Here is a 10,670-nt window from a genome sequence, read left to right as displayed (position 1 = left end):
TTAATTTTGAATCAGTTTTTATTCAAGGAGTTTCACCATCAATTACTATTAGACCGATAGTTTACTGGCCATGTTCGACATGCTACTGTTGCAGCTTCAACTAGGTGTCTGCTGCATGTGCACTAGCTGTATTGTACCAATTTGGTAAAGGCAGATTTATGAAATGAAGGAAATTCCAAATTTGGCCCACGGAACGTGCGGGACAAGGCTTGGTTGGCGCCCTTTTGTCCAACGCAATTCTACTTTGGTGGTCGTGTGATGTTCCGTTAGTGTTAGTTTTGGCATGTTAGTGTTAATCGACCGCAGTGACTGTGGCAGCGAGGAGAGTGCAGTGAACCTGAAACTAACGGGCAGACTTTGAGGACAGCGGGCAAGAACGGTTGCGTGTGAAGTTTGCCGGTAATAATTGGTGGCAGCTTGGGGCAGCTTACGTTACCAGTTAACTTCACCTCCAGTTAAAGCCTTCCGTAGTTTCCCAACGAATCTTAATGCAATCAGTAGTGGACAAACAAGGGCAGTCTTGGTATGTATGGCTGTGTGCAGTGCATCGAAAGCTACGGGTTGCATTAGCCAATCAGAATAGAGAATTGGAAGGGCTCCTCCATTGTCCGGCCTTGATCACTCATCGCCGACTCGGTGGAGTTAGCGAAAGTGTTAGTAGTGCACAATGGACGATCGGTCGGCACAACCCCTAGTCTTCACTGCACTGCATGGACTTCGTGAAAGAGTGTACCAGGCATTAGGAAAGAGCTGGAGGGGAGGCAAGCCTTGAGGTGTCTGCGACTGCCCTGCACGGTTTGAGGGTGTCGAGAGTGTGCGGATGGGTGGGTGGGGGGTGCGCCGTAGCAGAGTCACCGACGCCTGGTCTGTCTTGTCTGTCTCTCCTCCGTTGGCTCCCTTTCCCCCTCCTCCGTGTAGGCTGGGAGAGAGAGGCCCACTGTGGGGGACCGCCGACCTCTTCCTTCTCCCACGCTGTTGAGTTGGTGAGCCCGCCGCCCCAGGAGGAGGCAAGTGTTTGTCTCTCTCTATGACAAATGGGGCCGTGCCACCTTTCACAGTGGCTCTCCTCAGTCTGGGAGCATTGCCGCTGTTGGACCCTCCCCCCTCCTGTTTGGCGGACGGGGGAGGGGGTCCCCAACCCCTCCCCTCTCGTGGGCTCTGGGGTTCGGCGAAAGGCGGCCCCCCCTCTTTTCATTGTTGTCTTCTTTTTGCATTTGAGTTAAGTTTAGTTAACAGAGGGGGGTGCCTTGCTTGACTTGCCACAGAATTTCTTCTTCCTGGGCTCTTCAGTCAGTTTCCACTGAAGCACACTTCAGTGAACACACTTTGAGGTTAGGTCAATGTGACGTCTCCAAGCAAAGGCACAGCTCTTTGAAAACACTCTTAAGGTTTGCTCACATAAAACCTAGCCAACGTTGGCAGACCTAAACTATTCCATGTTTGTATGCGGACTGAATTTTGAGTGCTACAGAAAGACGATTGGACGATACCGGTGTGCGCAGTATGTGCCATGTTAAGTCTCATGTAAAAAGGCGCCGTTATAACCCTGTACATAGCAATAATAGTGTCGTACACAGCTTGCAGCCTTAACTTTGGTTTCCCCAAACACCTTTTTAACTCCCCTTTCATAGGCACCAGCCTGCAGTCATCCCTTTTAACCAAATCTCTCTTTTACTCCCATTTCATGAGCACCATCCTGCAATCCTATCCCATTTTCACCAGATGCACCTTTTTGGCCACCTCCCCTGGAGTGAAGACTGGCCATAGCATTTTGGTACATTCCGTGGCACTTGTTTATAATTTCATAATTGGATACCTTCCCATTGGAAGGTTTCTCGAGCTATTCCTTGTCATGCGAATGGCTGAGGAGCATTATTGAGGTGCACTGAGTGCTTCAGCGGAGGGGCAATGCTACCGTTCGCATAGTAGAATTTGAGATCTGTGATGTTGCAGATATAATACGGCCTGATTAAATGTGAAGGTTCGCGGCCACACCTGGTTCACGTAGTAAAACCTGGTGCAGTGCAGATCAGCCTTATTGGGGTGCACGATGACAGGAGTAGCAATTGTGTCAAAATATACCAGTGTGCCACGTTTAAGAGGAGTGCCCTTGCTTTGAGAATTTTGTGAGGAGAGACTGTTTGCTTTAGTGTCAACATGTTCTATGTGTGGACTTTTTGTAAAGTAAAGAAATCATGAGGATGCACTTGTTGCGAAATAGAGGCTTGAAATTTTGTGGCGGGTCTTGGCTAATGATTGCCATCTTTGTGGGCAATCTGGTAATAAGACGAAACCTTGTTAATAATAAAAATGGTGTGTTCATTTCCCAGTGTATGCCGACAAGAGGCTTTTGTTTGAGCCCTGTAGACGTAGCTGTTTATCCGGAGCTTGCCAGTTGCTGAGCAAAGGCACTAATAGACCGATCTCGCAACAAGTTTTATACACAACTGCTGTCAGCTTTAGAGCGCAGCTCTTAGGCGCCCGTTCCTGCGTTGAGCGACGGTGTGCCTCGATGGCATAACCGAGCGAGCGAGCACAGCGAAAGATGAAAGAGTAAACGCAGAGTGCAGCGGGGGAATGGTGAGAGTGTGAGAAGGAAAGCAGAGGAAGCCACCTTGACGCACCACCAGATGGCGCTCACGTCCGCACATCCACAGCAGCGGTGGCTTTTGAAGGGACTGATTTAACGGTGTCTTTCCCATTCGCACATTTGTCCTACACAACACAAAGAAATTGTCGCACACCAAAACATTCATCAAAATAATTCCCTGGCAGAATGCTCAGAGTGGCGAGCCTAGCTAAGCCTAGCAGAAAAAAAAAAAAAAAGCAACAGGGAATACACTTTTATAAAAAGCTTCCACCCTTTGAGGCTTATCTTGTCCCACAACAGTAATAATCTCCCTTGCTTGCATTTCCTTTCTTGAAAACTCTTAGCTTGCTGCTTTCCTGTCGAGAATGCTACGTCACGCTGATAACGCACACGCCGTTCGTTACCTGGAAGTACCGGGCGTGCTGCGTTAAAAAAAACAAAGGCGAGCAAGGTGGATGACGATTATTGTTGCGGGACAAGATAAGCCCCAAAGGGTGCAAACTGTTTTTCGTAGAGTGAACATAGCATTACGGTGCCTGCAAACCCGAAGCACATGCACTACGACGGAATTGCGAGATCGGTCTATTGTAATACTTTGAGAGGCACTTTTTTCTGCAGTGCTGGCATTTAAAAATTTGTGGGGCAGTGTGTGCCAACAAGGTTAGCAGAAAGTTAATTTCTGTTGGTAATGTTTTTTTTTTTTTTCGCTAGGTTCAATATCTTGCGCTTAAACTTGGTCAGCCGTCACCAATTTGCCTCCCTCCGTCTTTTTCCTTTATTTATTAGCCGGAATTGTGTTGCAAAAGAACACTGTAAGCCAAGCACCTTTGGCGAAACAGAAGCCTCCTGTTTCCTAGCCTTTCCTTTTTCTTTGTCTTTGTCACTGCCCAGGTCTATTGCAGTGCGCATGTTTCTGAAGTGTATGCCTATGCAACAACAGCCTTCCTTCAGTGGCGTCAAAACACAATGCCACCATTATCGAAGAAATGCATCCACAAAATGGAGCCGGAGTATCTGCGCTGTCGTCATCTCAAGACGTGTCTTTATTGGTCGTTTGTATTATTGAGTGGCACAAGGGCACGAGCCACTGCAATCGTGTACCGGCGACTATGTCTGCATGTTGTGTGTCCTGGGCGTGTTGTGGGTGCCCGCGGGTTGGACGGTGCACTGCAATGGCGATAATAAATGGCTTGAGTTTTCCTTCTTGTGTGATGGTCTTCCTTCGTAGAGAGCGATGATGATGGAGGGACAGCGGTGCGACTGTGCTTGCAATGTCCACGGCTTCTTGCTTTCATTTCGTCACCACTTCCCCATGGTGATGTGGCGAGCCATTGACTGCGCCGCCAGCGGTGCATCGGCCGGAACCTGTGGGAAGTTAGGCGAGTGAGGAAGTGTTCCACACATTTTCAAGTGTGACACATAACACGAATAGGTTTCATATCCTCAATTGATCACTTTCGGTAGTGTTTAAGCACACGTTCAGTGGCTAAATCAAGACGCGCCCCCCCAGCGTCACTTTCATGTGTATATTCTGGGCGTTGTTGAGTGCATTAAAGGGGCCCAGGACCACTTTTTATCGAAGTTAAGAAAGACATTTGAAGTGAAAACAGGCTATTTCAGAAATACTTTGCCACATAAAGGACTTCAATGCGTTCAGCAGAAGCGGAGTTATTGGCGATCAAACATGACCTCTGCTGTGCTTCCCATTCCTTCTTCGATGCCTTGCACTGCAAAGGCTACGGCGGAGTGGGGCGTGGCCACAATGCTCCGCCTTCTCAATGTCACTGTGGCATGTAGTTCAAATTTAATTTTGGATGTTAACTTAGACACCACGGCTTCCGATTTTGCTGCCTACGACGTGCTACACGTGAGCCAAATGCGGTTGTCCCCAGCGAGCCGCAGTGTGCCTAGCCAGTGGACTCGTGGTGGCACCCCGCAGCGACTGCAGTATATATGCTGCATAGCCGACCGCATCTCCCAATAGAAACGTGTTGGAATGCACTTTATTACAAAATAAATCACGCAGAAAATAGTGAGGATCATGGCTTCTACTGAAAAGAGCATTTGAGAGAAAGGTGACTTAGCGCTCTGCTTGCGAGCTCCAGGTACCGTGTACGACAGCAAAACCTGGCTGAGATGTTCACCTGCAGCGTATGCTGCCCATGGACTACGTTATTTCACTGAGCCCGAGGGTTGGTTCAGGGCCCCTTTAACAGCATGACCGTCACTCCTGTGACGCATCATGCTAGATGCTGCGTCACTCGAAGTGGAAATCGGTATCCCCGAAAGCGATCCACCAAGGACTCAGTATCAGTACAGTTAGTCGCCGTTGGTAGGTATAAACTTGGATGGTATTAACTAGTTGGTTCACAGCTTGCAATGAGTTCTAACAGCTGCATTGCAGACAAAGAACAGACGTGCGTCAGCAGTGTCTTTGTCCTCCTTTGCAGTTGAACTGTGCAAGAGCGCACACCGACGTGTGTGCATAGCACCTTTCTCAGCAGCATCATGTGGTAGACAGACCTGAACTTACTGAGGCCATTTCAGTTAGTTTTATGCAAAGAACCTATAGGGTTTTTTAAAACTTATTTTTCTTTTTCTATCAGCTGTTCTGCTGTTTTGAATTGCAATTTTTTTTTCAGTGGCCGAGGCAACCTGATGTGTTGACAAAACACCCAAATGTTTATTTTCTGAACTGTACCCTTGTGTAACTCTAGCTTGACCATTCCACGAAGGGACCGCTCATTAACCTGCTGCTCACTTGTGCGACCTAACAGTACTCCTAAGGTGGTCCCGAAAAAGTGGCCAGAAAGGAAGAGGTGAACATATAGTGGCGTGCATACCATATGTCCTGCCTTGAGAACCCAGTAGAGGGTGAGGTTCTTGAAAGACTTGTAGTAGCCTGCAGTCTCGTCTTCAACTAGCATAGGTGTCTTGGCCGCTGCCTGGAAGTCCTTCATGCCTGGCCACTTGAGCTGCTCCATCCACTGCAGCGTTCCTGCATACGCGTGTGAGATCGACAGGTGGCAAGTTCTGCGCAGTCATGACAAAGCATTTCAAAGCCGTAGTTAAAGTTCCCGCAATGTCGCCCTGACATCGTAGACATCGACAACGTCTGCTACAAGGTCTGTCCGTTTATTGGTAAAGAATTATGCGTTCGAAAAGAATGAAATACAAAACGTAGCAAGTTTCTGTAATTTCTAGTTTGAAGCCCGTGACGTGACTAATCTACCGTTGCCGAGATTTTGGCGCGAAATTTTGAGCCAAATGAGCGAAAGACTTTTGAAAAGATACAAGTCTAATGATATTTACTGTTGCCCCCTTTGGCGTACACTTAAAACGTCCGCTGCGTCCCAACCATCGGTACTTTCTCAGTCGGCTCGTGTCCCACGGCAACTAGCAGGCATTGCGGAAGACGAACCGGGCCCTCCAGAATGCACAAGACATTTTAATTCAGCCATGGAAGAAGGAAAATAAGGTAGCATGCAGCATTACGTTGGCGCCGCCAGCCTTAGAAAGCAAGCTCCCCGTAAAGCCATTCGCTTTTTCTCCCAAAAAGTTTGTCGACCACGTACGTGACTTCTGGTCACAGCGTATTAGGCGAAAATGTTTGGTTCCCTGTAGTTTTTTAATCTATGGGCATTTGTGTGGCTGTTCTGCCACCAGTATCATCCAGTACATTACACCTGCAGAGCGCGGTTGAGAGCCTTAGGTAGCAGTGCTAAATCCTACGGCGCTCCCCGACACTATATCACGTTTTGGCTAACATTTCAGCTCATTGGGCCGACTCGTTGCAACCGCTTTTACAACGCACTGCGGAATGCGAAAAGTGCTTGTACGACATGGTTGCTTGTCTGGCTGACGTAGTTCGGAAATCCGTCTTGTAGTCTGCTGCTGCAGTTGCTGCGAGATGGTTGCATCAACATTAGCTAGCTGCATCAGCACCAAGTAGGCCAACTCTTTTCATAAATTGCTGCGTAGTGTACCCGTATCTATACACGGAACGCTATTGCTGCGAAACCCTTAGGCCTTTAGCAACTACGTCGTCGTTGAGCGATTGCGAGAAGGCTGAGCACGAGACGTCGGCTACCGCAGTGCACACTCACCCAGGGCGTCGACGATAAGGTCTAGCTGCCCGCTGTAGACGGCCACTTTGACGTCGGTCTCGTTCAGCAACCTGTCCACTGGAGAACCGGTAAGGTGCGTTTTATTTCGGCACGAAAGAAGGGGGGAAAAAAAAAAAAGTGCTGGTGGGGGCTGGTCATGTTTTTGAGTGATAATTGTCCAAAAACCACAAAGTACTTACGCCACGGTTACAATACTGCCGCTACTGCTGCACGGTGCAAGACAACATATTAGTTCAGTGTATTCGGAAAGTTAGTTGAACATGTTACCACGATTTTTCACAGTAATCAATGCTGCTGTAACTTGCAAAATTGTGCTTATGTGTGTAATCTACGGTCAAACATGTTTGCGGGATCTGTGAGGCCTTTGCCAGGCTTTATGCCTTTAGTCTCAGCCTACCCTCGTTTGAATGAAGGAGAAATAATGCTCGTCAGGCCAAACGTACTCTGCTGTGTGTTTAGAACTGCCAGCCTCGAGTATCGAATACCAGATTCGAGCATCGTGGTATCCAGCGTGGCGGCTGAAAAATCGTCATTTGCAATACGCTTCCGGACGAACTAAAACTCAAGTTTTCGATAAGGACTTGTTTGTCATTCTCAACTTAAGTTCTGGGGAGGGGGGGGGGGGGGGCAGTTTCGTTCAGCTGGGGCAGGCCCCGGAAACTCCGCTGGCTTTTTGTCCACGCGAATTGCAGCGCCATCCATGAGATGGATGCGGAACCAAAATCGCTTTTCTTTTTTTTTTCTTGTCAACTCTCTCTCAACTTTGTCGTTTCTCTCTCGCCTTCAACTATCGGCGGCGCGGTAAGTTTTCGATAAGGACTTGTTTGTCATTCTCAACTTAAGTTCTGGGGAGGGGGGGGGGGGGGCAGTTTCGTTCAGCTGGGGCAGGCCCCGGAAACTCCGCTGGCTTTTTGTCCACGCGAATTGCAGCGCCATCCATGAGATGGATGCGGAACCAAAATCGCTTTTCTTTTTTTTTCTTGTCAACTCTCTCTCAACTTTGTCGTTTCTCTCTCGCCTTCAACTATCGGCGGCGCGGTCCGCGCTCGTCGTCGGCCGTGCTGATAACGGCCAAAACGGCAGAAAATTTTTTTCTGGCATTTTACGGTCAGTTTTTCGCCTTCCGTGCTAGCAGTGTGCTCCCTGTGGTAACCTACCGTTGCACGTTTGTCGGCTTTTTTTTTCGCCATGTCTCGCAGCTGTCGCTGTTCGTGTGTGGTTCAGTAGTGTACGAACACATCAAGATGAAGTGAGCCATGCGACGTGAAATTCTACCGCATCCCTAAATACAACAGGTGAGCACCGTGCTGTTTACTTCCCGGTTTTTATTTGTGATAGTAATTGTGCGCAGTCGTACATGGCTGTCCGGTGGTGAGGCAGCAGTTGGCTGATTTGAAAACACCACATCGATGCAGTAAATCGTTATGCCAACAAGCAGCGAACATAAATCTCCTGATAAATATAGTACCACCTGTGCGCTTATCTCAAGGAACACGTGTGTAGGTGTACGCTTTGCACTTATTTCTATCTAATTAGTCGCGATCGTTTAAAAATGCGTTTCGGAGAATTAAGGTTGACATATCACAACTAGTACTCTGCCGCGATGCGAAACGAGTTCTGTTTTGTATGTTCCAACTGCGATGTTATAATTTATGATCTTCACTGTTCTTCAGGATGGAAGCGTTTTTAACCTATATACGCTGGAAGGATGGACCTAATGGGTTTGCCCCAAGACAAGGTCAAAAACCGCACTTCACGGAGGTGGATTTTTTGGACCGAGCGAGAAGCAGGCCGTGAGAAGCTATTCCGCGCATTGGCCATTAGATCAATTACAATAAATGTTTATTTACATGTGCGTACATGGAACACCATCCGTGTTTTGTTGCATTCTATAGTGTGTTGCACTGTCTGCTCCAATTCTGGTTTTCGCAAACGAACACAATAAAGTGAGTCCAAAGAACTGTTATGTTGTAAGTGCAATTATTTTTTAATATAATTTGGGCACATGCTTGCTTGATACTAATAATGAACGGTACTGCGTGCATGAAAACGTAAAAAGAATCCACTGCGCACAAGCACGCAGCACGAATGCACGAATGACACGGCCGGACAGGAGAGGAGCGCGGAGCACGCGCTTCGTTCCGGTGGTGCGTCTGATAACGCCCGCGACAAAAAAAAAAAAAAAAAAAAAAAAAAAAAAAAGAGAGAGGCGCGCCGCGGACAGCTAAAGAAATAAAAAAAAGAGCATTGCGCGTGGCATGAGGGGAGGGTGAGGCGAGGCTTGCGAGGAGGAATAGGAAAGTCAAGAGGGAAAGGAGAAAAGAGCGGAACAACGTTATCATAAAAAAAGGAAGAAAAAAAGTTCTATAGCGAAAGGGGCAGGGTAAAAAAATCGCGCCGCTTTCTGTTTTTTTTGTTTTTTTTCGCCACCGTAGTACCGTCATCCCTCCGCTAGGGCCTAACTGAAGTGCGCCTTGGCGCTAGCGTCGACTGAGCGTCTGCTATAAAAGAACCAATGGCAGGTATAGGAAGATTCACCCCCCTGGCTGGGGTTCTTGCAGCGAAAGCATGGTACACAAATGTTCTTGCATTCCGTCACCCATCGGAACGCGGTCGGGAATTGAAACCGCGACCTCGCGCTTAGCAGGAGAACGTCGTCACAGCGGCAAGTGCCTCCACAATTACGGACAGCGAATGTTCGTCAACGAATGGCAGGGGCGGCTCCGAGGTGCATCAAGAAGAAGGGAGAGAGAGAGGGAGGGGGGGAGGAGGAGGCCAACAATATTTGAGTACAAAAGTACGTGTTCTTTGACATGTTTCGCTGCCTATTTCCCCTGGATCCACCAGTGAGGAATAGTGGGCCTCTTCGATTATCAGTCCCTGACAGTCCCGGACTGCTTGGGACTGCTGTGCCGCATTCGATTTTGCTCGGACAGCTTCCGAAGCTCCGCCCACTAGTCCGAATGTTGTCAGAAGCGCGTTCGTTTTTTTTTCACGGACCGGAAGTTCCGGACTGCCCGCGGACTGTTGGAGCTGTCAGCAGATGTTTGCTCGGACAAGCGCAAGTAGCTAGCAGACGACGGCAGCGCGCGTGGTGTTTGACGCCATGTTGTGAAAGATTCCGTGTGCTTCTGCGTACTTTGCGCGCTCCAGACGGCAACTACTGTGCATTGAGTTATCGCTTCTGTTACATCGGTGCTTTGTGTGCCATCATGCAAGTTTTTTACGAGCCGTCTAATTGCTGTAGCTTTAGTCACCGCGTTTTTTTTTAAAGAAAGAAGCACAGCGATCAGGCGCACATGCTTGCTTTTCTTACTGTGTTTCACGAAATCTGTCATGCTCATTGCAGGTAAATTTTGCTTTTCAGGTAAGTGAAACTAGCGTACGTGCAAGGAATCATATATTACATGTGGCTATTTCATGCCGGTAGCTGGGGTGATATTCGCGGATTGCTGTTGACATATATGTTGATCCCTTCTGCTACCAAGTTCGAGCGTTTGATTTTTGACGTGCAGGATTAGTAGACGGTGTACACGCGCTCTCTCACGCGTCGGGCCTTTAATTAGCAGACGGTCTCGCGAGCTTTGAGGATGTAGGCGGGTGCTTTCTGTATGAACAGTGACGTGGCACGACCATGATTTCGGAGTCTCTCCACAGCAATTTTGGGGCCAATAAATATATTTCACCACCACCACGATTTTTCTTACGTCCGTGTGGGAATTCCACTTAAATTTCTCAGGCAATGAGCTGGCTAGCGCGATCGACGTAATAAACTGCGCTTTGCGAAAACGTTCTACGCGCCCAGGCTACGATTACACTGTGCTAGCTTCATGGTTGCGTCGGCGACGCGTACGCCTCTGAGACAGCACCATTGCGGAGGCCACGCTAATAAAAACGCCGGGTAGGGGGCTATCTACGAGTAGCAAAGAGCAGACGACAGCAGCCAGGAGAGT

The 10,670-nt window shown here is 48.4% G+C and overlaps 1 protein-coding gene across 1 annotated transcript in view; it reads right to left on the bottom strand.

The window, feature by feature from the left end:
• Positions 1–3,450: 3,450 nt before the first annotated feature.
• The window catches only part of LOC119453012 (retinoid-inducible serine carboxypeptidase), a 42,048-nt gene continuing 34,828 nt past the window's right edge, over positions 3,451–10,670 (bottom strand). The window contains exons 11-13 of the mRNA XM_037714987.2: positions 6,697–6,774; positions 5,434–5,588; positions 3,451–3,955 (exon numbers count right to left, since the gene is read on the bottom strand). Coding sequence (XP_037570915.1) covers positions 3,890–3,955; positions 5,434–5,588; positions 6,697–6,774 — 299 coding nt within the window. The 3' untranslated portion in view covers positions 3,451–3,889. The remainder of the gene's footprint in view (positions 3,956–5,433; positions 5,589–6,696; positions 6,775–10,670) is intronic.

This window comes from Dermacentor silvarum, chromosome 5, assembly GCF_013339745.2.
Source record: "Dermacentor silvarum isolate Dsil-2018 chromosome 5, BIME_Dsil_1.4, whole genome shotgun sequence".
Lineage (NCBI taxonomy): Eukaryota > Metazoa > Arthropoda > Arachnida > Ixodida > Ixodidae > Dermacentor > Dermacentor silvarum.
This window is presented reverse-complemented; position numbering and strand designations above follow the sequence as displayed.